This window comes from Lichenostomus cassidix, chromosome 12 (assembly GCF_008360975.1).
Source record: "Lichenostomus cassidix isolate B80296 chromosome 12, HeHo_3.0, whole genome shotgun sequence".
In the NCBI taxonomy this organism is placed as follows: Eukaryota; Metazoa; Chordata; class Aves; order Passeriformes; family Meliphagidae; genus Lichenostomus; species Lichenostomus cassidix.
The window spans coordinates 5,520,688-5,546,550 of NC_139493.1; the positions used below are offsets into that span (position 1 = coordinate 5,520,688).

Here is a 25,863-nt window from a genome sequence, read left to right on the forward strand (position 1 = left end):
CTGAGTGGTGTTCTCCTTGCTTGCTGCAAAGAGGAAGGTGAATTCTTCCCCTCTTAGGTCTGGTGGAAAATGTTTCACAGCCTGTTTATCAAATAAATATTCACAAAGACGCTTCCAATGAGGAAACGCACCGGGATTAAAGTGTAACTTTACCTCTAAAATACAAGCTGAGATTCCTGGAAATGCTGCAAGCCTTTGACTTTGCGCCACCTGTTATTTTCCTGCCACCCCCTTCAGCTCCCTCCCGACTCAGAGCAAACCCAAACACGCTTTGGCTTCGCTGGACACGCTTTGGCTTCGCTGGAACTTTCTGCTTGTTTTTCTCAGCTACAAGAAGCAGAGAAAACGCGTTGGCTTCCTGACGGGGTCCTGATGGGCTTGGTTCAGCAGACCTCAAACTGAGGTTAATCCAAATCTCCTGTAAGCCAAGGGTCTGTCCAAGGGTGGTGCACAGTGCAAGGGCTAAGGGGCTGTGCTACCTCGGGGTATTAAACTAGGGTCTGGAGGGCAGCTCCACCCTGCTCTGCTCTCCCTCTGCAGCTCTAGCTGGTGCTGACCCGAGGGTGAAGAAGTTCCTGAACAAGTGCCATGTGTACAGAGAGTGTGAAAGTGATCTGCTGCTGACTCCGAGTTACCTTAGCTTGGCACGGAGGTGTTACAGTTCCAGGTCGGCGTTAGCCGCAGATGAGGTGTCTCTGGGAGTGACGTTGGGTATGAACTGGGAAGTTCAGCTGTTTTAGCCAGATCCTCCCATATTCATAAACAAACCTAAATGGACTTGGATGAGCTCCTTAGTTCCTATTATTTCTTTTTCACTACTTTCACTCTGGATTTTTAGTCCTCAGCAAAGGCTGCATCGTCTCAGCTGGGTAGTCCTTTTCCATGCACATTGGAAAACCAGAGGTAGAGAGGGGTTAAGGAACTTGCCCAAGGCAGATGAGTCGGTGCCAGAGCTGGGAATAGAAACCAAGAGACTTGGCTTCCACTCCAGGCTCTAATTGCACAATCTCACATTGAAGCCCTGTCACTGTATACTCTTGAGGTAACACTGGCTCAAGTGAGGCAGGGAAAGCTGTTTCCAGGCTGTGATACCTAAGGAGTGGGGAAAGGAAAAGATACCTGGAGGTGTTGGTTGTGCAAGCACCAATTATTTGTGCTTTTACACCTGGTTTCGGCAATTGGTACTAAAATCTGATCTGTCACCTTTGAAGCCAACCCAGTGTGAAGTGGTTGGGAAAAATCCAGTCCTTTTCCAGTCTGTGATAAAGGGGAGAGGCAAAGTCATAACATCACTGGTCATTTTTTTTTTGTAAAACACCCTTGCAATGAACAGAGGAACAAAAGCAGGAGAGCTGAGAGGATCCAAGTAGCAACAGTAAGGGTTAAATCACATTTGGGCTATTCCCAAAAGAATGAAAAATTAATTGTAATCAAGCTAGTAAAAGGTTTGGGTGATGTTGCCTTCATATCACATGCTGTGTATAGGAAAAGTCCCAGGCTTTGTTTGAAGTGCAGTGCTTTGAGAGGGTGCAGTGCTTTGCAGAGAATTGTCTGACATTCCCCAGCTGGGACTGGCCCTGGATGGTGTTTGGAGCAGAGAGTTACATTTGGAGTCAGCCCATGTTTGAAGGAGACTGGGAGAGTGAGAGAGAGGAGCCAGCTTTTTTTGCTGTGTAAAATAATGTGTCCATCTCATCTGCCAGCTGTGGCACATGAAAAGCAAGAGGCAAACAGACAGAAGTCACCTGGAAACTGCGAACATGGCTCAAATAAAATAGTTCTTTCCTGTCCTTTTCTTCCCTTCTTTGAGTCTGTCTTCTGGGAGGGGTTGGGAGATCTGGCAGGCAGGCAGAGTGGATATATGTTGAGCAACTGAAGCACAGAAATATTAATACTCCAAAAAAAATAACATTGGCTTCTGAAGAGCATTCCATCTCCAAATTCACTCTGTGCTCTCAGTCCCTTGCAGACTTAACTGCCCTGTGCAGGGATTGTCAGGTGATTTATAGATTCTCCACGTTCGTTTGTACAAGCCTTCATTTCCTGTTAATTTACAGCCAGATTCATCTCAGCCATCACAGCTTAGATGAGATCAGAGCTGAACTTGCAGCCCCTGCTTCAGGAGAGCTCCAGAAAACATGCTCGGGGTTTGCTTTCAGTTATGTCTGCATTGAGGTACTTTCCTGAATCAGGCTCACACACACATTTAATGGACTCTTTTCTTTTGAGGAGGGAAAAAAAGATTAAAATTTTTGAACTTTGTGATTCTACTTATCGAGTGAATTGCAAAAGAAACTAGTCCTGGGAGGAAAGAAATTTCCCCTTGCCCATGTGTTTAGTTAATGGAGGTCACATAATTCTGGGTATAGTGATTTTTTCCTGTATTTCAGTCTCACTATAGTACAAATTCAATGTACCTCTGTTCTACTAGGTGCATGGATATGAAAATTCAGACTTTATTCCCGGCTGTAAATGAATATTGACCATTTGGATAGTAGCCATGTCATTGCCTTTTAAACAGTTTGTGGTTGTGAAGACCTGTGTGCCAGTAACTCATGGAATAAGCAGTTTGGAGGCATAAATTATGACTTTCCTTTGATTTTTCTTGACACCTTGTTGCATTGTATTAGCAGCACACTGCTATAGTGCTGTAAAATTTGTCTTTAATGTTTTCTGAGCCTGCACTGAATTAATTATAATTTAAACTCTTCAGTCAAAGTAGCATTTCTGTGCCTGTTTCCCCAGAGTTAAGCAAGGGCCATGTGCTGGCTGTTTAAAGGGTGAGTCTCCCAAAAGCAAATTGTTCTGGGGTTGCAGATTTTACACTCTTCCTGTTGCGGACACCAGCGAATGTTGTGGTGAAACAATCTGGTTTTAATAACAGGGAGGGTAAAGGAGCAGATTACGGTGTGGAGAGCAGGTCCTTTGCCATGTGCTGTTGGCATTTTCTGTCAAAGGGAGGAGATTTTCTTCCAAAGGGGCTTGTCTGAGCCCCTGGGAGAGCCTTGAAGTGGGGCTGAAGCTGGAGAAGATGAGCTCCAAACAGTTGTAAGCTTCAGTGCCTGAAAGGCTGTGGTCAGACATGCATCAGCGGGGCTGGGATTGCATTCAGGAGTGCTTTCACTGGCTGCTCTCCCCTCCTCTGCTTACCCAGTAGGTAGCTGGATGGATTGAGGCACAGGACTTGTCTGAACTCTCTCTGCTATCTCTTATTATTCAGCAAGTTCCCAAGTGTCTGGTGAGCGTCTCTGTTTGGAGTGCCTCACTCACAGCCTTGCCAGTAATATCAGTGACTGGTCTAAATTCACATCAGGCATGTGCTCTGCCTCTTGTGACTAATGCACAATGTATTTTTTTAATTGATTACTGTTCTCTACTGACTCAGGCCAGAAAGCAGTCAGAGGAAAGGACTCGGGGCGGCAGGGGGGGATTTTTAGTTAGATCTTGTTGAGTACAGATGAGGTCTAAAGGTATTTAACTGTTTGGTGGCTGGGGAAACCCTGAGGACAGTTGGTAGTACCTTCTCTAAAGAAAAACCTTAGATTGAATCCCTCAGGCTGTCCTGGAAAGGACAAACACAGGTGATCAGTCAGTGCGTGGGGAGGCACTGGCACTGCAGAGTTGTCCTAATCCTACAGTGGGACAAAAGTAGCAAAAGATGAGGAAACGCCTGCAAGAACATCTGCAAGCCTGCTTACAGTATTTCTGCGAGTTACAAATAGTTGTAACATAGTGCAGAGCTGGGAATTTTCAGAAGAAACCTTAGGAATTAAGAACGTTATGTAACTTTTGTTGCGTTTGTATTTACTTATTTGTTTTCTTCTCTGAAAGTCGCATTTTCTGTGTAAAGCCTTGGCAGGTTGCTTAAACCACTGATCTGCACTCCTTGTTTCTGGGATTCAAAAACAACCCTGTAGTCCTTGCATGTCACAAATCCAGTTTGGAAGTGCAGGCTTGTAGGAGAACGAGCCCAGATAAACAGAAAAAAAACTGATGAGTGGAATTAATAGTTAAAAAGTGTCTGGAAGCCTGCAGATACCTGTGAGCTGTTCTCCAGCCAGAGGAGCAGCAAGAGGATTAGGGAATGTCTCTCTGGGATGAATTTCTCCTCAGACAGCTGTTGAAAAATCACTGTATAACTCCAAGAGTACAAACTCAGGGCCAGCCTGGGGGCCTGCTGCAGCCTCGGATATTCTTTCTGTTTTTCTAAGAGAACCAAACAGTGTATTTTTCTCCTCCTGACTGTTTCAGGCATCACAACAGGATCCGCAGCATTGAGGCCAGTCAACTGCAGCCCTACGTTACCCTGGAAACGTTGGACCTGAGTTTCAATGACATCACGGAAATCCAAAACGGCTGCTTTCCACAGGGACTTCACATAAAGGAGCTGTGAGTTTTTCTTGTTGGGAACTGCTTTTGTTGAGTTACCACGGCAGAGAAAAGGGCCTCAAACCTTTAAAAAAAGGAGAAGTAATGAATGTAAAAAGTTTGGGATTATTTGTCAGGAGTTTAAGCGCAAAGGAGAGTTAGAAGGCAGCACATTGTCCCTACAGTCAGGTTATTTTTTGAGTGCTGTTTGGTTTCTGATGTACCTATAAAGAAGGCACAATATTATTAATTTTGTTGCAGAAAAAAGGTAACCTTCAGGTATGGGTGTCTTTACACCTGCAAACCACCTCGAGGCCAGAAAAACTGCCTGCAGCAGACCATTGTCTCTTCCCCAGTGGGATGTGTATATTTTTCCCAGATCAGCCCATGTGCATCAGGAAAAGTGAAGGGAGAAACAACTATTTAATCAATAAAGTGGCTACTGAACATTGAGAACAGAAATATCTCACTGATTATTTGTTCATCACTAATTGATATTTGAAGAAAATGGGGTCAGGCAGAGTAACGCCCTCCCAACAGAGATGCTTGCCAATTAATATAAAATATATAATATAAAATAGTATATAATATATATATTATATAAAAGATAAAAAATACATATTTATGTATATAAAATATAGATAAAATATAAAAAAATCTGTATTCTAGGTACCTTTGAAGAGGTGCAGGCAAATAATCTGCCTGTATTAAAGTTTACACCAAAGTTCTGCCCCTGGTTGCAAGAGGGTATAAGAGAGTGATTGTTGTGACTGATGTTTGCCTGTTGTCCTGCAAAAACAGCCCCCTCTGGCTAAGGCTAGGATCCAAATAAGAAAGAGCCCTGGGACTGATACTGAGGGAAAAATGGGGAATGAATAGCATCATCCAGCACTGGAATAGTCTCCAGTTTCTGGCTGCCATTCCTGATTGCCTTGTTCAAGTGGGAGGATGTCAGGGAGCTCTTTGGAAGTGCCCAGCAATTCTGCACATTCATCACAGGCTCTGGGAAAGGCCCCATGCCCTTTGTGCAGCCAGAAATCCAGCTGGTTTGGAGCCATCTCTGTGGTTTCACCAGCTTGTCTGGACACAAACTAAACGCTGATAAAAGGTGATTTCTGACAGAACCGTTCATTTTTCTGCTGTGATTTATTGCAGCTACCTGGGGAGCAACAGAATCAGCACCCTGGAGCCCGGTGCTTTTGATAGCCTGTCACGGTCCCTGCTCACACTTCGTCTGAGTAAAAACAGGATCACTCAGCTTCCTGTCAAGGCGTTCAGGCTGCCCAGGCTGATACAGCTGTGAGTACAAAAGTCCACTTTAATTAAGCTCAGCCACGCTTTATGGAGACAAAACGTCCATAAGGATATGCACACCAAATGTCACCCTTGCTTACCTACTATTGATAAAATTAAAATCCACTGTGCACAGTCCTCTGCCAGCTCCTAGTACAACACACTGGGAGAGGGTCCTTTTTGTCCTGTAACTCTTGGCTTTTCAGGTCATTATTTGGATCAGGTGGGGAGGGAGGGAGGGATGCTGCAGCAGACATCAGCATCTTTTGCACTTGACTGAGTGAGACAAATCCATTCCCTTGCAAGCTGCTGATGTCTGTGGTGCAAGAGAAGTTTGCAAGACATTTCTATTGAGAGTGACAGAGCTCAGCTGCCATGTTAGTGTTTCAAGACCACACAGGTATCTTTATGTGGCAATAAAAAAGCAGTGAGGGAAGGTTGTTAAACTGTGAGGTGATATTTGCACAGAGAAAATTGCAGCTCAGATGAGTTAACACACACATCGTTGTTGCTCTGCCTGCATGGGGACACAGAGACATTTGCAGCTATGAACATGATTTACATGTAAGAAAGTAGCACTACTGGTTGAGCTTTTCCCTTCTGCTGCTGTTGGGGAAATGGGCTCAGCCTGAGACTCCTTGCAATCTTCTCACCAAATTTGATAGGCAAAAGGTCCACTTCTGCCTGCTAACATAAAGTCCACAAATGCTGTTGGAACTTGCACCTCTAAGTGGCAACCACTTGACTGAGAGACAAATCCTTAAGCCAGGGTGTGCCCAAGGAGTGTGTGTGTGCATTTGTGTCTGCAGACATGCAGGATTTATATCCAGTTTGGGATTGGACAGGGGGACACAATAGCAAATGCATCTGAAAAGTCTGTTGCCTCTCAGTTGGAAGTTGCTGTCCATTGAGTGAGGGCTTCTAATTCACTGTGTTTGACTGCATCATGTGCAGAACTGTAATAAAAACAACGCAATCTGTTTAGGGACACAGTTTGCACTGGGAGATGGAGTAATTGGTACTCTTAATGACAGCCTCAGAGCTGGTTGTTTAACTCTACAGATAAACATGAATGAATTGCAAGTTATCCAGATTGGTGTGTTGGAGAATTTGTGTACAGTTCTTTTTCTGGCAAAGCCTGTTTCACTAATAGCCCAGGAAGTGCACTACAACAAGGGATTTTAGGCCTGCAAAGTCTTTATTGCTTACTTGACTTTAATTACACTCGAGTGCAAGTTCAACATTGTTTTTTTAGGCAGTTGAAAAGTAAGCTTAAAGTCTCTGTGTCTTCGTCTTTTCCGAAACAAGTTCTGATGTTGTAATCTCCACCATTTTCCTCAGCACAATCACTGAACAGGGAATTATCCTTAGCTTAATCTTGTGTTGTGGAAAGATACCAACTTTAAAAGCTCTCACTTCAGCTTTTAGTGCATTGTGTTGAAGTTTTCTACTGACTTTATAAAACTGGATTTTCACCTGATATGTCTGGGCCAAGCAACCCATAAGACCGATATAGGTTGGTAAAGTGTGCTGTGATGATGTTCATTTTGCTATTTAGAAAAAAGGTATTGCCAAAATTTAGGGAATACCAGGGAAAAGAAAAAGGAATTTAGCGAAACAGGCTGAAAATCTTTGTATATGCAAAATACTAAGACTACATTGTCATTGGAAACAACTTCTTTTACTCTTTATTAGTTCCTTATAGCAGAAAAAAAAGTGAAATTTTTCAGGGGAACTGAAAGCTTTCCTTTCAAACTTGGCCATAAACTTTCCTCTTGGGTCCACAGTTTTGGGGCACCTGCATGTTTCAGAGCACGTTTTTACTGTGCAATTGCAAATCCTGTAAAAACAATGGGTCATAAGGGAAATAATGCCGACGTTTGACTGTACTGGTTCAAATGGTGTCTGTGCTTGGGGGAGGATGAAGTGTGAAAATTGATGAGAAGGATCAATGGCTTGAAAGAAATGCAGAGAGAGGAGGGCTGAAGAGGAATTGCTGCTCTCTGTTATTTCTCTGTAGTGAAAGCCTGTCCCTGGGTGAGTTTGTTTAAGCGATCGCACCCAGCTGCCTTCCCTGGATAGCTCTGGGATTGAAAGTTTCCGGTGCTCTCCTGCTGTCTCCTGGGAACCACTGACAGAGGAGTTGTTGGCATTGCTGTCCCCATTGTGTGCTGCACAGATGACTCTGTGAGAAAGGACTGGGGTTTAATAAACTTGTATGGCCTTGGTGATTGCAGGGAGCTGAACCGGAATCGCATCCGCCTGATTGAGGGCCTGACGTTCCAGGGACTGGACAGCTTGGAAGTCCTCAAACTCCAGCGCAACAACATCAGCAAATTGACTGATGGGGCTTTCTGGGGTCTAGCCAAGATGCAAGTTCTGTAAGTTGGAGAAATGAGCTCTTTTCCCTAGGACAGCCTCGGCTTCAGCTGCTGTCACATCAGAGATCTGTGGGCACCTGTGCCACTTCTCGGGCTTCTTTCTTTGCTCAGCATGCCCAGAGCTCTGCAATGCTCTTAGTTCACCCCCAGTTTACTGAAACTCACTGCTTTTCCAGGTGCTCAATAAAAAAGCCCTGTTTTTTAAGCTGTGACACTACTCCTTTGAAAGCTTGACGATTTGAACATTCTGCATTTATTTCAATCAATCTTTAAATATCTGGCTTCTGCAAATTTATTTTGACTGATAGATAGAAACTTTGTGTTGCAGACATGATTATTCCACCTCTTGGGATACCTAGAAACCAAGCTGGCCATTCTTAGTGATGTTTTCTTTCCATACCAGTGAATTAACTGATTGGTCATTGCAGAGAAATACCTGAAGCTTCCATCACACTTGGCTTCCAGGTGTGTTTGTGAGGCCCCAGGTGGTAAAGGCAGCACTTTTCTGGGTGCTGCTGTCACACAGCTGAGACCCTGCAAATACAAACTTGAGTTGGATGCCTCAAGCCCAGCTTACTTGCAGTGGAGCTTCTCTCTGCAGTCAGTTCTTCTGGGCATTTCCTTTGTGTTGTCCTTGAATTTCTATCCTTCATTTGACAAGAAATGCCCACACATACATGTACCCACATGGGTATATAGAAAGGTGTTTAGGAATGGCTAAAATCCCACTTCTTGCTGGAAATTCTTTCAGCATTTAACCAGTGCTGCTTATCTGTCAATTCCTTCTGATTTTCTCCACAGCCACCTGGAATATAACAGCCTGACAGAAGTGAACAGTGGCTCTCTCTACGGCCTTTCCTCTCTGCACCAGCTTCACCTCAGTAACAACTCCATATCCCGCATCAACCCCGATGGCTGGAGCTTCTGCCAGAAGCTGCATGAGCTGTAAGTTGGTTTCTGATGTGTAATGTTGGCAGGAATGGGGGTAAGGAATTTTCTCAAGGCTTACAGCTCCCACGGTATAACCTGTAGAAACACAGAACTGCAGGCTCCTAAGTGATGCCCTTGTTATTTATGATGTTATGACCTTCAGAGCATCTGATGAAAACATATTTGCATGAGAAACAAAGGCTAGAACCCACTAAAAGTGCACAGTGCCAAAAGACCTGGAGAGTCTGTGAGCTGTGGCTTGCCAATGTTTTTAACTAGCAAGTTACAAGACATGCAACTTGCCATATTATAACTGTACAGCCTGAAGGAAGCTTTGTTTTGTCCTCTGTATTTACAAAGAACAATCCTGTTTTCAACCAGCAGAGGTTTGGCCCTTTAAAGGCAGCTCTCCTTGTTTCTCCTGTTTACACTTTATCCTTCCTGTAGGGTTCAGTTGTTGTAAAATAAATACATGGGCTTTGCTCCCTTGAGGCTTCCAGCTGTAAATACAGCCTGATAAATGAAGGAAAGCCTTGCTGCTCAGGGCAGCCCCACAAGGGCATCTTTTGGGTCTGTGGCACAGCTTCATGCCTTTTTGAAGAGACACACATGGATGCTTGCAGTATTTACAGAAGTAGCTGTCATCCCCTTGGCGGGACTGGAAAGATTCACTTTTTTCTTTGGAGAGCTTGACCCATGTGGTCAAGAATTCATTCTGCTTGGTGCAAGGAAATGTTAGACATTGTTAGGGATTCTCCTATCCACCAAAAGGCAGGATGGTAAGGCAGCTCCCTGCTGCCAGAGGCCTCATTTTGGACTCACACTAGAGGTTGGTATCTGCCCACCAAGCTGTGAGTCCCGAGACTCTGTGGATTCAGAGATAGGTGGACATGGCACATGTTATTTCTTTAAATTTGTAATTAACCAGTGCAGGACTCATAGTGCTGGTGCAGGATGTGGTAATTTGGAAAAGGCCCAGTGGTGTGAGGTGGTGTGAGTGAGCCACTGGGGTGTGCCTGGCCTGACAGGCAGGATTGTGCTGCAGTTTGAGGCCAGAGTCGCTGAGATGAGAAAGGTGATTGTGTGGGTGTTAGCACAGCCCTGCAAAGCTCTACAAGCTCTTGCAGGTGTTGCCTTTAGGGTAAGGCTGCTGCAGGGAGCCATCAGATCTCCAAACTGAAACTCCCACAGCCAGAGAGTACCTGTGAGAGAGGTCTGTGCTGAAATTCAAGGGTGAGGAAAGGAAGCCATAGATACCTCTAGACTGACTCGTGCACTTTGTTGATCTTGTGCTTCATTCCTGATTGAAAGATCCTTGCTCACCTCCACTGTTGCTAAACCTTCTGGGTTTCAGTTACCAGAAAACACTGTGGTTGTACAGGGAATGAATTTCAAAGTCTTCTGAGGAGAGAGTTGGTCATCTGAAGGAGTTGTCTCTCATTCGGTTGCTGGGCCGAAACGTGACCCCAGGGCTCTGGTCAGATGTAAAAGCTGACAAGGAAAGAAAGCTCTTGCCTTGTTATGGGCATGAGAAAGGGCTGATTGTATTCACCAGTCAGGTGCTAGAGCATCAGCATCATGGAAAAAAACACAGTGGGAGCACAGGATTTTATCAGAGGTGTCTTGGCTGCTGTCTTTCCCTTTTTACCTGTAGCTTGGTCAGTGGGAATGAAGTGTGTTTGATGTCCATGGTCCACAACTGGCAGCAGCAGCCCCAGCTGCATGGCACAGTTCTGGTTAACCCTTTTCTGGACCAATTTTGGCATGGTGCTCAGGGAGCTGCTCTCCCACTTCTCACCAGGCTGGAAGGTCTGTGCAGACAAACATTGCCACTTGTTCTTTCCAGTGATTTCTCACTGGCAGATGCCAAGGTCAGGGAAGCAGCAGAGATCTGCTGGCTTCTCTCAACCAGATAATCCACACTGCTGAGTAGGGAAACCTGATGTTTTGCAAACTGGCCTGTCCTGTGGCAGGAAGCAGAGCCCTGACATGTTGAAGAAGCCACTGCCAGGTGCAGTAGCTCCTGAAACCTTCCACATGGTCACACCATGGAGAGTCTCCAAGTCCTGCTGCTGTCTGTCCATCCTGGGGTGACATCAGAACAAACAGAGGGAACGTGCCTTCACCAGTCGTGGCAGGAACTCTTCTGTGTAGAATCAAAAGCAACTATTTCTTTTCTCAGCCAGGTTTAGGATTACTTTTGAACACTTTTTTTTTTTTTTAAGCCAAATTCTTTAATCGCAGGTGAGGACATAATTTTGACTAGATGCCAGTTCTTCATAACTAACACTACAGCTTCTTTAGGAATGAAAATATGTTGTCCCATACCTTCAAACTCATTAATCTTTGCTGAATTTTGAGTTTGCCCTCTGCCCACTCACACAGCTAAAAGGTAGACAGCACCCTTGCCAAGTAAATGACACTCAGTGCTTTGGAGTATGTGTCTGTTTTGACTTAGGTTTTGGCTTTGCAGTGAGTTTCATGCAAGCCCTAGACACATTTCTAAGCAGACTCATTAACAGGCAGTACTAGAAGAGGAATTTGGAGGTTTGGAATTCAGTGAATCTTTTTTTTTTCTTGTTGACTGTACAGTGAAGGATTTCAGTGCTTGTTCAAAGCTGCCTAACTCCACTTTTTGAAAAGCTGAGCAGCCCAAACCCTCACACCTTTTGAAGTGAGTTGTACTCCCAGGTCACTGAAGAAGGTGGTTCTGAAAATCTGGTGCCTACTGCTACCCTGAGAGGTCCTTCATTTGACAATCCAAGCTGGCCTTCCACAGCAGGGCTTTAGTGTGTGAGGTGGCTGCAGTGGCTTGTAGCTTCCCAAGGGCTGTCCTCAGTGTCACATCTCTGAAGCCTCATCTGCACCTTGCTGGGGGAGAAAAGCAGAAGCCTTCCTGCCAACTTCCAAACTTCAGCAGGAGTAGTGCTTAAAAAAAAAAATCTCCCAGACCAGAGATAATACAGGCCAAAGGGAAGAGATAGATGGAAAACTAGGGAAAATAACCAACCCTCCAATAGCCTCTTGTAAGTGGGGAGGATTTAAGGCAAACTATGCTCCTTGACAAAAGGGAGTGGGAGGAAGGAAAGGTGGCTGGTTTACAGCAGACACCTCCTTTCTGTGTGTGAAAGGAAGCATTCAATTGCCTTGTGGTGAAATGCTTTTGGCTCTGGACTGGGGTGGAGCAGAGGCACCCACACCCAGAGCCTGGGGCTCCCTGTGCACGAGTGCAGAACGATAAGACACCTCCTGAGTACAGAAGTGTGGATCCTGCCAAGAGCAGCCTGTGTGAACTCCAAAATCCATCCGTGTGACATCACTCCGCACCTCGCAGGGCGCGGAGAAAAGGGACTGGCTTTCCCTGTAAGCCTTGGAGGGAGTCCAGATGGGAGTGGGGATTGAGCACAGCCATCTGAATGGGGCCTGGACCTGTGGGGACAGAGGGGTGGTGGTCCCAGATGCTCACCTGGGAGCAGGAGAAGCTCATCCCTGCCATGGCTGACAGTGTGTGTGTTGGGTTGTTGCTCTCTGTCACTTCTGGGGCAGCCTCTGTCTGCAGCCTGCACAGAAAACTTCCCACAGTTGGGTACCAACTGCCTCCTGCTCCCTTGGTGTCACCCAGGCTTCCCCAGGAGTGTTTTGTGGCAACACTTGCAGGCTGCAGTCTTCTTCCCTCATCCAGCTGTTATCCACCCAGTATCACTGGTATCCACCCAGTCCATCACCTTATGTAAGGTGGTTGTAGGAGGGAGGCACTGGTTGGCACAGAGGAGTCTGGAAAATACCAGATGGATTGACAAGAGCTATTGTGGTTTTTTTTTCCCTCAGGATCCTCTCCTACAACAATCTCAGCAGGCTGGACGAGGGAAGCCTGGCAGACCTCGGGGGACTGCATGTGCTACGGCTGAGCCACAATTCCATCAATCATATTGCAGAAGGAGCTTTCAAGGGACTCAAAAACCTACGTGTCCTGTAAGTTGCTCCCAGCTTTTGTTAGATCACACCCCTCCACAGTTTGTGTTCTGCCAGATGGTTCTGCTTTGGAGGTCCTTTGGTGCCCATGTCTGGCAATTTCAGGTTCCTGAAACCATCTCAGCTGACCAAAAATCCCTGAGGTCTCATTCCTGCAGCTAATAGCAGCATTTCTCTTTCTATCATATTGGCTTTAATTGAAATTCTGAGAAAAGATGGTTTCTGTTGGGTCATTCTGCTCTCACTAGGAGTAGGGAATTTCCTTCCCTGGAAATTTGAATATCCTCTTAAATGTGCTACCAAGCACTTCTGTGTTGGTTTTTTTTTTTTTCTTTTTTTTTTTAACTGAATGTTAAATGTAAAATTATGGGCTAAGATGATGTTAAGGAGAAAACACAGGCAAAACAAAGAAATAGTGAGGTTGGCTTGGGATCTGACTGTACCAGAAGTGTAACAACACATGAAGCTTCACCCAGTCTTCAGACCAATAATGGAAATAAGAAGCTTCTGCAGGTACCATGCAAGTAACCAGAAGTCTTTCTCTGTAGTACAGTTGGGCTCATGAAATGTTCCGTGCTCTGATTTCCATGGTCAACCCTGAAAAACCAAAAAAGTTGCCGAGAGTAAAGTTTCATGTGCTCTAATACCGAATTGCAAAATGATCCATCCAGTGCTGGCTGTGGCCATTCACCACAGGCTTTCCTTTTAAAACCACTCAAACAATATAATACCTGGAAATGTGACACTGGAAATGAGCTTGCTAATCCAAATGCCAGCTTCCAAGGTTTTAGGAGTAGCAAAGCCCATTACAGATCAGTGTGACCTCCTGTGGGATGCATCTGTAGCATTGCACCATCCTGCACTGCTCACACAAGAGCTGTGTTAGATTGAAGTACATTTGTCTTACGAAGATCAGAAGATGGGGAATCCAGTTCTAATAATTGTCCATTCCTGCTGCTGTGTTGCCTCTGTCTCCCTGCTAGAAGCTGCAGGGCTGCTGGCTGCTCTCCTCCTCTCTCTGGGAGCTGCAGGCTCAGCAGCTTCATCTGGCACACCACAAAGTTCTCACAGTCCTTGTGACAGCACCAGCCACGTTCCCAGGCTGGTTGGGTTCAGCAAACTGATTTAATTCTTCCTTCAAAAGAAAAAAACACATTTTGATACTTTTATTCCTGTTCAGAAGTCTATTGTGGCCCAAGCCATTAAAAGGAAATGGGAACAGAGAGATCTCCCCTCTTTACAGTACTCTCTGCATCTTACTCTTTCCTTTATTGAAGTTCATAGTGAAGGAAGTGACTGGAAAGTGAGTTTGGGTTTTGTTTGCTTTTTTTTTAAACTTAAGCCAAAGCCTTTCAGCCACTGGGCATTCAGAAAGAGACCTCTCTGAGGCAGCTGTCAAGACCGGAACTAAAGGTTTCCAAAGAAAAATGGAGGGGAAGGGGAGCTGGTCGTTCTCTTTGCTCTGCAGTGAATGTGGAGCCTCTTTTATGTCCAGGGCAGAGGGGGGAGGTGGAGAGGGAGTGTGTGAGTGAGCTCTAATTTAATAAAGAGAAAGGCCTATTGGGTCCTGCACCTGGTGAAAAAGAGCCGAGCATGCTTTAATTATGGGCTATTGTTGGGGAGCCTTTGGTGGGTGTGAAACTGCTGAAATGTGGAGCTATTCAAATAGAGGTCAGGCCCGGAGACCTCCGAGCACAATGATTAACAAGGCTGCGAGCATTCAAGCTCAGCCAGCCAGAAAGAATAGGAAATTGGCAACAGGGGCTGGGAGAGGAGTTGGAATACAAAGAGAGCTGGGCCAAAATACCCCACTCTTTTTTTCTCCCTCTGTCTATTTTCACTCATTTGTTAAAAAGGTTTTTATTCCTCCTTTCTAACACTAAACCTTTGAGTTGCCACTGGATGAACAAGCCAATACCGTTTTCTTTCCCTTTTTCAAGAAAACACAATGTGTGGCAGTCAATTAATAAAATTGTGTGTCAGAGCTCCTACAGGCTGTTCCCACTTGTCTGTCTCTGCCATGGGAAAGGGTTTGCTGCTCCAAAGACCAGTAGCCTGTGGTGAAACTGAAGAGGAGAAATGTCTGAGAAGGGATTTTCCCTTAAAAAACAAACAGAACAACGGACATTGGCTTGGCAACCATAGGGAAAATGTAGAAACTGAGCTCCAGGAGGATGTGTTTGCTCCTGCCCCACTCAGATAGTGCTGGGAATGCCAGCACATCAAAGCATGTCTGCTGGACTCGTCTCTTTGGCCACCACAGCATTATGTGCGCCCACTCCCCGCGGGGATGTCGGGTTTTTGTCCATCCCTTTGGCACAGAGCGACCCACACATCACCCTGACATACCACAGTGCTGCTGGCTAAGGCCAGGGCTCTCCAGGGACATTCAGGTCTCAGGGTAAAGCCAGCTGAGAAATGGGAATTGTGCTTTTTGGCCATCTCCCTTCGCATTTTAGTTCACCCTAAAGCAGAGAAGGGAGCAAAGACTTCAGCCAGCTCAGGGAAAGCCATTTCCATATTGAAACTGGGGGTTTCTGTTAAATTTCTTTTCCCTTCTTGTGAGTTACTGTGTATTTGTGCTGCACAGCCCAGAAGCCACACTGTGGTGCCTGTGTCTGGAGTGTTGCAAAATGCAGGGGGATTTGGTTTTTTCTCTTTTTTTGGTCTTAAAATTTTTTTATCGGGAAACCTTCTGATAATCATCTTCAAAAGGTGCGAAAGGAGTACCTGGGGGCTCTGGGGTTATCTGGATGGTGAAGTTTGCTTTGGTGTTGGGTTTTGCCAGGTTTTAAATCAGAGTGATGTAACAAAACCAACAAAGCCTATTTAGTTTTTTCCTTTCTTTTTACTTAACATTGGAAATGATGAATTTCTGTCTGTGTTGCTGGGTATTCATTGCTAGCTGGAATTAAAAGCTGGGAGGGAAGGATTTTTAAACAGACTGTTTAAACAGCTTTTGTGGATCTCTGTGTTTGTTCTGTGTGCTTGTTTTTCTTCAGACCTCTTTGACTCTTGTAATTGATGGTCAATTTGAAAGCCAAAAGAAGCGAACTCTGAAAAAGGAATTCTCTTGTGTTTTTTTTTAAATGGTTATAAGAATTAGGCTGGTGTAGAGATGCTGGCGCATTCCTTTGTTGAGTTTTCAAGTTCATTGCCAGAAAAATTGTAGCTTTGTAGAAAATACACCAAATCATCTTCCTAAGATTCAGCTATACACAAATACATGTACACACTGGAATACCCAAAGTGATCTTAATTCCTGGTAGTAGCATTTAAAGACAGCTGTTTCTTTTAGTTTAATTTCGGCACTTTATTTTCATTTTTCTCCTTCTGTTTGGATGCAGAGGACTAGAATAAGACAGAAATCTACTTGGTAAAAAGTAGCTGCTCCTGCTGCTGTCTCAGAGGGTTTCAGCTAGGAACAAGCCAGGGTTCTTTCTGGAATTCACCATCCCAGCCTGTGTCAGTGCAGAAGTGATTAGTCTGCTTCGCTGCAGGACTCTGCATTTTCTAAAAATGGTCAGGAGAAAATGGGAAGCTCTTGTGTGGCACTCTCCAACTTCCTCCACTTGTTGGTAATAATGACATTGTGACTAAGGTGCTGATTCTGAAGTCTCGCTTGTCCTCTCTCCAGGGAACTGGACCACAATGACATCTCAGGCACAATAGAAGATACCAATGGAGCCTTTACAGGCCTGGAAAGCCTGAGCAAGCTGTGAGTATCGCTGGGTTTGAATTCTGCAAGCCAGTTTTGTTGTGTGCTGTGTGGGGGTGGGTCTGACCCTTTCCATGCAGCCTTCCTCACCTTGGAACAAGACAAAAATCAACAGAAAATCTGAGATGTAGTAACTTTGCAGGCTCACTGCAAGAGTGCAAATGTGTTTTTTGAGCACTGATGTTTCTAAGCAGGTACGAGGCAATTATTTCCTTTCAAAATGGTGAACAGACGGTGCCACATACTGCAGTTCATAGACACAGGAGAGAGAAATTCAGGCTGTTTGTCATGTGTAAAATTCAGCACAACCATTCCTCACTTCTAAAAGCAAACAAGCAACAAAAACGACCCCTTGCAATCTTCAGCAAGGCACTGATTGATGCAGCAAACAACAATAAACAGAAGAGAAAAATCACCCCACTTCCTGTTCCAGCAGAGGATTGAACCAGGATTCGTTTCTGTGGGATACTCTGTCTGAGAGTGATCTTTTGGGCTCGGTTCCATGTGCAGTGACAATAAAAGGCACCATGGGGCACAGGCTCTTGAAGAGATAAAAAGAAACCCAAGGCAAGCATGCGCCTTGCAAATGTTTATGGCTTGCTTGGCCTTCGCAGGGATTTTCACATTGCTCTGTACAAGTCCCTGCTCCATTTGAAATGGGCGATATAAATCAGCCCTGTCAGAGCAGTCTCTGATGGCTTGTGACAAATCAAGAGTCTCTAATCATTACCTCTTGCCTTTGTTGAAGTTCTCAGCACCCCCCCACGCTGCTGTCTCTGATGCTGGCATGGCACAGCCAGAGGTGCAGTAAAAGTACCTCGATGGATAGCAGATGGCTGGGATGGATCCTGGCAGGCGGGAGATTGTCACGCTCTCATTAGAGACTCCTCGGGGAGCAGGACGAGCCACGGCAGGATTTGTGGGGATGGAGTGCTTAGAGAAATCTGAAAACACGGACAGAGATGGCATTTGATCGTTGCTGAGGGGAGGCACTGGGTCCAGGCAGAGGGGAACCAAGTTGCAGCTGAAAGTTAAGTGGGGCAGAGAGGGACTTAAGGATGGGGGGAGCCAGGCGGGGAAGCAGAAGTAGTGTGTGGGGGAGAGAGAAGCCAGTAAGAATTGCTGTGCATGCAGAGTCAGGAAATCTTCCCACGACTGCCAGAAAAAAGGCAGAGGAGCAGATGTGGTGGGTAGAAGAGTCCTTGGCTGCCTGACTGAAGTGTTTGGTTTGTCTGAAGAAAGCAGTGAAACCATGTGAGAGGCTAGAAGGGTGATGGGAGCAGCGACTTTGGGATTTTCAGGCTGTAGGGATTATGAGTCTGTAGTGCTGCTTTTACAAGGGAGAGAAGATGGAGGAAAGGCAAAGAAAGAGCTGTTCTGGTGGGACATCCCTCCAGCAGGGCCACTGGCATGGGAGCAAAAGTAGTGGTCCCAAGTGATTGGGATACTTTAGAAATGCTGGGTGCAGATAACAGGAGGGCAGTGAAAAATCCAGAGGAGACAGCAGTGAAGGAAAGAGTTCAGCAAAAGGACTGACTCAGAGAGCAGGAGCAATGAGCCCTGATGAGCTGTGGGGGTCAGGCAGAGGCCAGGAGGAGGAAGGAAGGGAGCAGGGGCAGCCTGTGGGGTTATGTGCTGTTGCTGTCCCCTGTGAAATGCCGTGGCCTGATGTGATGTTTATCATCCAGCACAAGGAATACCTGCAAAGGATGGCTGGTTTGGGCTGCCAGTAGCCAAGGATGCACTAAGGGCTTGTGCAAGTCCAAGGAAGTTTGATTTATATCCTTCTTTGTATTGTTGGCTGATGTCTGTCATTGCACGTGGACTCTGGCCAGCTCTGAGTCTGGTTGAGGGAGATGTGCAGGGATAGTTTGTGCAGGGAATTGCAGCCTGGAATAGCATGGGGATCAGGTTGATTTGGGGCAGACAGGAGTGGCTGGATTACTGAACACAGTGAACTGCTGTGGGACAGACATCTTGCTGGGAGTGTTCATTGTCAGCCAGAGTGTAAGGCTAAAAAAATGCTCAGAAGATGAGATTATTTATTATTATTTTATTATTATTATTTTATTATTTTGAGGATACTTGTGAAGGGTCACTTTTAAAAGGATCCCCTCAGAACTGTTTTAGCTTATCAGCACATAAATCCCAAACTGGTGATTCCTAAGGCTGAAGTAGTATCAGGACTTTTTTGTAAATAAAAGATCAGCCCTTACAGCAAACATTTCACTGTGTGATTTAGGGCCTGTGTTTAAACCGTCAACCGCTTTAAATGCATTAGCATACAAAAAATAAATGGGCACTTCAGAGGAGACCTTCCAATGAATTAATAATCACCTCAGCTCTGTGGAGATTGCCTTAAAAGCCGTTCCCCTTTGATCTGGCACAGATTAGCCTCTGAAAGGATTTAGCACAGAGAGGGTTGTTCGCTGACATGAAGGTGTTAAACAGAGATGGAGAGGCCAGTCACTTTAGCCTTCTCTGAATTATATATGAAGCTCTCCAGGATGGAGAGCACAGGCCTAAATTAAAATGTTGCTTGAAGAAAGAGGGAGTCGAGAAGCACTGAAGCATAAAAAGCACCGGTGGAATCGCTGCGGAACAAGGAGGTTCCTAATTATTCAAGCTGCTAAATGTAACCAGCTTTTTGATGGCTCACTCAGCGAGATCTTCCTGCAGGTGCAAAACTGGCTGAAGGAGAAAAGGCTGCAGTGAGCTGTGTGCCTGGCATGTAATTACACTGGTGCAGTCTCCAGGAGAGCTTGTGCCTGGCTCTGCCCCGTGGAGGAGGATTTGGACAGCAGTGGGATGGCTAATTGTGCCTGTGTTCTGCTGCCTTCACATTCCAGCCTTCCACAGCCCTTTGATGGGGGCTGCTGGGTTCAAACTCTTTCAGATTTGGAGAAGCATTTAATTGAAATTAGTTGCAAGGGGTAATGAGTTTGCTGAGGCCTGACTTGTTCTGTATGTTAGGTATTTCTCATGTCCAACCATCAAGGTTTTGCACCTGCACAAGTGGTGTGTGTGTTGTGTGTTCCCATCCCCAGATGTACTGCTTATCTCTGCACAGAGAAGTGAACAGATACCAGTAGTATCTCCAGTTTTCAAAGTCCAAAATCCACTGAACAGTAACAGAAATCTGCAACTATCAAATCCAAGCTCAGCATAATTTTTTCAACAGTAGTTGCCCATCTAACTTTTATTAGCATCATTAAAGTTGGAAAAGATTTTTAGGATCATCAGTTCCAACCATTAGCCCAGCACCATCACCATGTTCATCATTAAACAATGGCCTGAAGTGCCACATCCACGTGTTTTTTGAACATTTCCAAGGATGGTGACTGCCACTTCCATGGGCAGCCTGTTCAATGCTTACAACCTTTTCCATGAAGAAATTTTTCCTGAAATCTAATGTAAACCTTCCCTGGCACAGCTTGAGGCCATTTCATTTAGTTCTTACTTTATCTTTGTCTCATCCTTGCAACACCCTTATTTAGGAATATGGCTTCAGAAAGCAGTGTGTATGGATGCATCCAGAGTTGGCATATAGTAAATTATTTACTGTATTAATCATTCTAATGGGTTTTTCAAAGCCTTTGTTAATGCAACATCCCTTTTACCAAATGATGGCAAACGATTGCACACATCCTCTGGTGTGGGGGGTGTTTGCACCTGGGCTTTCTTGGAGTCAATATGTAACCAAATTATCCTGACATTTGAAAAGTGCTTTGTGGAAAGCCTTAACAAGTCCCTGGAAATGTATTTGCTCATGGAATGGTTGCTCATCTCCATCTTGTACCCCTCTCCTTTCCCTGGGCAGTAAGCAAGCAGTAGGACCATCATAGTTTTAAGTCTTTTTAGGGTGAAGATACAGGTCACACCCAATATTGAAGGACAACTCTTGAGGGAAAACTCAAACTCAAGTGCAGCACCAGATGTGCCTTTTTTTTACCTGAAGTGTGGGTGATGGTTTCACTGGACACCACGTGGTGATAACAGATGCACCTGGAGGATAAACCTTAGAGGGAACCTGGGGAAGGAAAGCAGGTGATGTTTTATTAAAACAGGTGAGGGGACTGTCCATTTGGCATGACCCCTGCCCCTGGCCATTAGCACTGGTCAGTATTTATGGAGAACTGTTGCTCTGGAGATGGCAGCTGGGCTGGGATCTCTCCAGCTGGCTGTTTTCTGCTCACAGTCCCCTCGTGCCACTGCTGATCTGGAGGAATGCTCTCTGGCCACAGATGCAAGCAAGGCCACTCCTCAGTCCTGGACATTACCTGCCTTTTGCCCCTTGAAATGATCCCTTGGCTATGATCTGTTGCATTGCTGTTGCATTTCCAAGGAAGCAATGAGCAGTGTCTCCAGTCAGCTGCTGTGTAGATGTGCAGCCCAGGGGCAGCCTTGAGCCCTGTGTGCCCATGGCTGCTCAGGCCAACCAGGGAATAAATCACCACTGCTTTCCTGTCTGGGAAGAAGTCAGAAATGAAAAGTGTTGTGGGGAGAGACCAATATCTTGTTCAACTGTCACTGCACTTAATCCTGTCCACAGCCAGCCTGCGAAGAACAGAGGGGACCTTCTGTTACTCAGCAAGCTGGTTCCCAAGCACGGGAGCAAACCTGCCTTTTGACATGATATGGCACATTCCCTTTTGCGCTGTCATCACTATTAAATTCAAATACAGATAAAAGGATTTAATTTCAGGAGCAGGAAAGCGACTGTGCTTCAGCCCTCTTAATCTCTGTGCAGTTCAGATTTCCTGGGACTTACACTGAGTGTGTATATCAGATAAAGCCATGCTAATTGTGTTCCTTTTTTTTTTTTTTCCTTTTTTTTTTTTTTTGCCCCCCTCTCCCCATTTTCTTTCTGTTTATCTGGCACTGGATGTTTGGAAACTGCAGAACTCTGTTTGGAAACAAGATCAAGTCGGTGGCCAAGAAAGCGTTCTCAGGGTTGGAGGCCCTGGAGCACCTGTGAGTAACCCACCATGCCTCAGAGTTTGGGAAGGGGGGTCTGCCAAAAGTAGCTGCTTGAGAAATCTGCTAGCAATTTAATAGTGTCTTTGTAAACTGAGAAGCCAGTCCATTTGTGGGGGCCACCTGCTTCCTTCTCATTATAAGTCCGCCTCAACTTTGGCCTTTTTTTGTGCCAGGAACAAAGTTATAGAACATATGGCAAATTTGCATGCTCTTAATTTTTTGATTTGTTCTTGGATGGATATCACCTTGACTTGCACATTGCTGCCTTGCAGGCTGTTAGCAGTGAAAATAGGCTGGTTCAGATGTAGCACTCTCTCCTCCTTTGCCCCAGCTTCCTCCTAAATCCAGGCTCTGGCAGTGACATGTGTCACAGACAACTGGTTTTGATGCAGGAACTGAACATCCCCATTCAGCACAACCCCCTTGGAGCCATTTGCAAGAAGTAAATTTTGGCTGCCTCTGTGTAATTTTTTTCTGTGTCCCAAGGCTGATGACTCCAGCAGTGATTCATGAATAACCTCCTTTCTTGGATTAAGACAAGTTGAAGTATATGTGACTGTGCTCTACATGTTTTATTGGCTGTTGATTGTATAAAATGTTATGGCCATCATGAGCACAGTGAAAGATTTGGGCTCCCTCACTGGGGGTACATTCCCCAAAAAAGGTGCTCTTAATTCTCCCCTGAGACTGTCCTCTTTAGGCAGTGCTTGTGTGCCCTACATGTCACTTAGTAAACTTCAGCCCTAAACCTGACACTGCTTTTTCAGAGTAAAAATGGATTTTTTAATTAGCAATAGTTGTGAGGGAAGCTCTTAAGAACCTCTTCCTTTGGAAATACTGGGATGCTTTTTTAAATCCAGCAGTATCCTCTCCAAGTCACTTTCAAATAATTCCTCAGATGCTGCTTAGGGCAAGTATTTGCTTTCTTTTATGTTTGCTGAAGGTCTAGCCTGGGGTACCACATTCCTGACTATCTTTGGTTATCGAGGGGGCTGAGGAATTTCTGAGCTATGGATGATGGAGGTAACTCAGACTGAGAAAGCATAGGGAGAAGATAGGGTAGTGAATGACTTAGTGATTTAGTTAAGTGCAATTTTTGTTGATTGACTATCATTCAGCAACACTTTAATAATATAAAGGTGTTTTGAGGAACATTTCTATGCGCTATAAGTGCACAAGGCCTTAACAAAGAGCTACCAAATCACCTGCCAGTGGGGTCATTGCTTAAATTAATGTGGAAAGACTCTGTCCCAGCCATAGCATCCCCTTTATTCACATTGCCTGTGGTTGTGCCTGCAGGAACCTCGGGGACAATGCCATCCGCTCCATCCAAGCCGATGCCTTTGCCAGGATGAAGAGCCTGAGGCAGCTGTAAGTGATTGCCCTGCTCACTCCATTGAGGAGGAGGGATCCTCCTGGCCCTGGACGTGAGCAGCAGCATGGGTGTTATCCACATTACCACTCATTTATTTCCCCCTCCCCTCCTTCCTCCTCTGTGGGGTATTTTTACACATAAGGAGCTGTTGCAGGAACATCTTGCATTTAACAACGAGTGAAATTAGATCATCAGAACAGGTTCTTCCAGCAGGTTTGTCCCTGTGCAATTATTCATCTCCGTTCAGGAAGTCCAGCCCTGGTCCTATTAGCCAGCTCTCCTGCTCACAGCACCATGGGTTTAATTCCCAGTGGCCCATCTGCTGCCTCACTGTACCTGTGTTTAGGGTTCACACACAGGACTGATACTGCAGTGATAAGCACCACTTGAACTGCATCCACTTGTCTCCCAGCCTGCTGGTGTAAAAATACAGATGTGTTATCAGAGCTGCTGCTTGTGCTCAGAGCTGGGGCTCTGTGCTGTTATCAGACACTGTTTCCAGTCTTGCCTGGTTTCCTTTTCTCTTCTTCCCCATAAATATTTAATTCACTGTCAGTGTGTTGCTATGCCCCGGAGTAGTGCAGTGTCTGTGGAACACAAAATCACTTACTTGGTATTTGGGCAGGTCCAGGTTCTTGCCCCTGACATTGGAAATGGGAATCAGATGGTCACTGTTAGCAGTGACACTTGATACCAGTGACTGGGAATGAAGATAAACACTGCGTGTCTGTTGTGTGATTAAAAACTTTATCTTCTGCACTGGCTCTTGAAACAAAATTGAGATGAAAGATTGATCTTATTAGGAAGAGAGAGTGAGATCCCAGATACTGTGCAGGGTCTGTTCCTGGGGATCACTCTGGAAGCTGGTTAATAAGTACAAGGTGCTACCGAGTGTCACTGCAGTACAGGAGTGGCTTTCTCTGTGTGGACATGAAATGCTGTTTAAATGTGTCATGTCTTTAACATCTTTAGTGCCTCGAGGACATCCCTGCAACCCTTTTTTTTCCTTCCACCCATGCTGGGGGGGGCGGGAGGAATGTGTTTAACATGAAAGGGCTGTGAGCCTCTCAGCCTCCCCTCCGTGCAGGACTCACAGCAGGCTCATGTTGGTTTTGTTTCCCTGCAGCCACATGAACAGTGACAGCTTCCTCTGTGACTGCCAGCTGAAGTGGCTGCCCCAGTGGTTGGTGGAGAAGGGGCTGCAGTCCTTTGTGGTGGCCACCTGTGCCCATCCTGAGTCACTGAAAAGCAAGAGCATTTTTGCCATCCAGCCAGAGAGTTTTGTGTGTGGTAAGTCTTGCCTGTGTGTTTTGAGGTTCTGTGAGGGGTAGGAGTCACTTGGGAAACATTTTCTTTGACTACCAGCATGTTATTATGAGAGGGTTTCTGTTTTGTTTTGCTATTCAGTGGGATCAAAGGAAGCCCAAGCCTGCATTTTAAAAATTTGTCATTGGCTACAATTTATTTCCCACCAAAACCACACAGCGCATTGCTTGCATCCAGTGTATTCCTTACAGGGCTCCCTGAGTATTAAATCAAAAGGGACTAAGGCCTGTCCCACTTCCAGATGGGGCTGCACAGACACTTCCCCAGCCCTCTCACTTCGATATCCTCAAGCCTGCAGCTGTAATTCTTTTCCCTCTGCGGTGTTCTGAGCTCTTCTGTGGGTTTGTGTTCTTCGCACGTCTCTTCTCCCTCTTGGAAACAACAAAGAGTTAAAAACAAAAGCCAGAGGAGAATCCCTCCATCACAGCTGGTTCCTTTGGGCCAGCAAGGCCCCCCAAATAACATAGTTGACTGCACCTCACATGTATTTCAAAGCAGCTTTCCTTAATACCCAGCACACATAAACATCTACTGCTGCTTTTGCAAAGAAAAAGAAATTTAAATCATCAGAGGAGGCCAAATCAATGCTGCTCAGGCATCCAGCTTTTGGGGAAAAGAAAGGGCTGGTTTGGAAGCCAAACCCTGTGCAGTGGAGCCAGCCAGTGAGGATCCTGGGTGGAGCTGCACATGGCTGTTTGAAGGAAAAATGAGCTTTTACAAACACTATTTAACTAAGCTGAATGCATGGCTTGCACTGAACACGGAGCAGAAGCTTTGTTCCAGTGTCCCTCTTGATCCCCCAGTGACAGGCTCTGCCTAGGTGGCCTGTGCCTGAGCAGGCTGGGAGGGAGGCTTGCTGTGCTCATCTGGAAGAAGAGATCCTGAAGGCTCCATCCCCACAGCAACATCACAAAGCAAAAGCAGCTTTTCTTCCCAGTGCCTGCCAAGTCCTCCAGGCACTAGTAGTCCTGGTTCCAGAGGCCTGGCTGTTTAATTAAACTTTAGTCAAATATTAAATTACACCATTTGTAGAAATCTAATAAATGAATCTGCTTGGAACCTTGCTAAAACCAACAGTCTTCAGGGCAGAGAGAGAGAGTGTGCAAAGCTTTCCACCCCGCTCGGGTGACAGGCAAATACAGCTGCTTCTGCTTTGACAGCATGGGCTGTGCAGAGTCACAGAATCCTTGAGGTTGGAAAAGACCTCTAAGATCTTTGAATCCAACCATAAACCCACTACAGCCAAGCCCACCACTAAACCACACATCTTGTAAATACCTCCAGGGGTGGTGACTCCACCACGTCCCTGGTCCCAGGGCAGCCCATTCCAGTGCTTGACAGCCCTTTTGGTGAAGAAATGTTTCCTGTTAGCCAATCTAAACCTCTCCTGGCACAACTTGAGGCCATTTCCTCTTGTCCTACTGCCTGGGAGAAGAAACCAATCCTGTGAGCATTTTGCGAGAGGTGACACTTGCAGCCCTTTAAGTGCCCTCCTGCTCTCCCCTCCTGCTTCATGCTAA

General features: G+C 45.6%; 1 protein-coding gene across 1 annotated transcript in view; it reads left to right on the top strand.

Moving 5' to 3' along the window:
* LRIG1 (leucine rich repeats and immunoglobulin like domains 1) overlaps positions 1 to 25,863 on the top strand; it is an 86,842-nt gene that overhangs the window by 51,169 nt on the left and 9,810 nt on the right. The window contains exons 4-12 of the mRNA XM_085072337.1: positions 4,252 to 4,389; positions 5,524 to 5,667; positions 7,899 to 8,042; positions 8,844 to 8,987; positions 12,801 to 12,944; positions 16,582 to 16,662; positions 21,565 to 21,636; positions 22,942 to 23,013; positions 24,144 to 24,307. Of these exons, the coding sequence (XP_084928463.1) occupies positions 4,252 to 4,389; positions 5,524 to 5,667; positions 7,899 to 8,042; positions 8,844 to 8,987; positions 12,801 to 12,944; positions 16,582 to 16,662; positions 21,565 to 21,636; positions 22,942 to 23,013; positions 24,144 to 24,307 (1,103 nt within the window). The remainder of the gene's footprint in view (positions 1 to 4,251; positions 4,390 to 5,523; positions 5,668 to 7,898; positions 8,043 to 8,843; positions 8,988 to 12,800; positions 12,945 to 16,581; positions 16,663 to 21,564; positions 21,637 to 22,941; positions 23,014 to 24,143; positions 24,308 to 25,863) is intronic.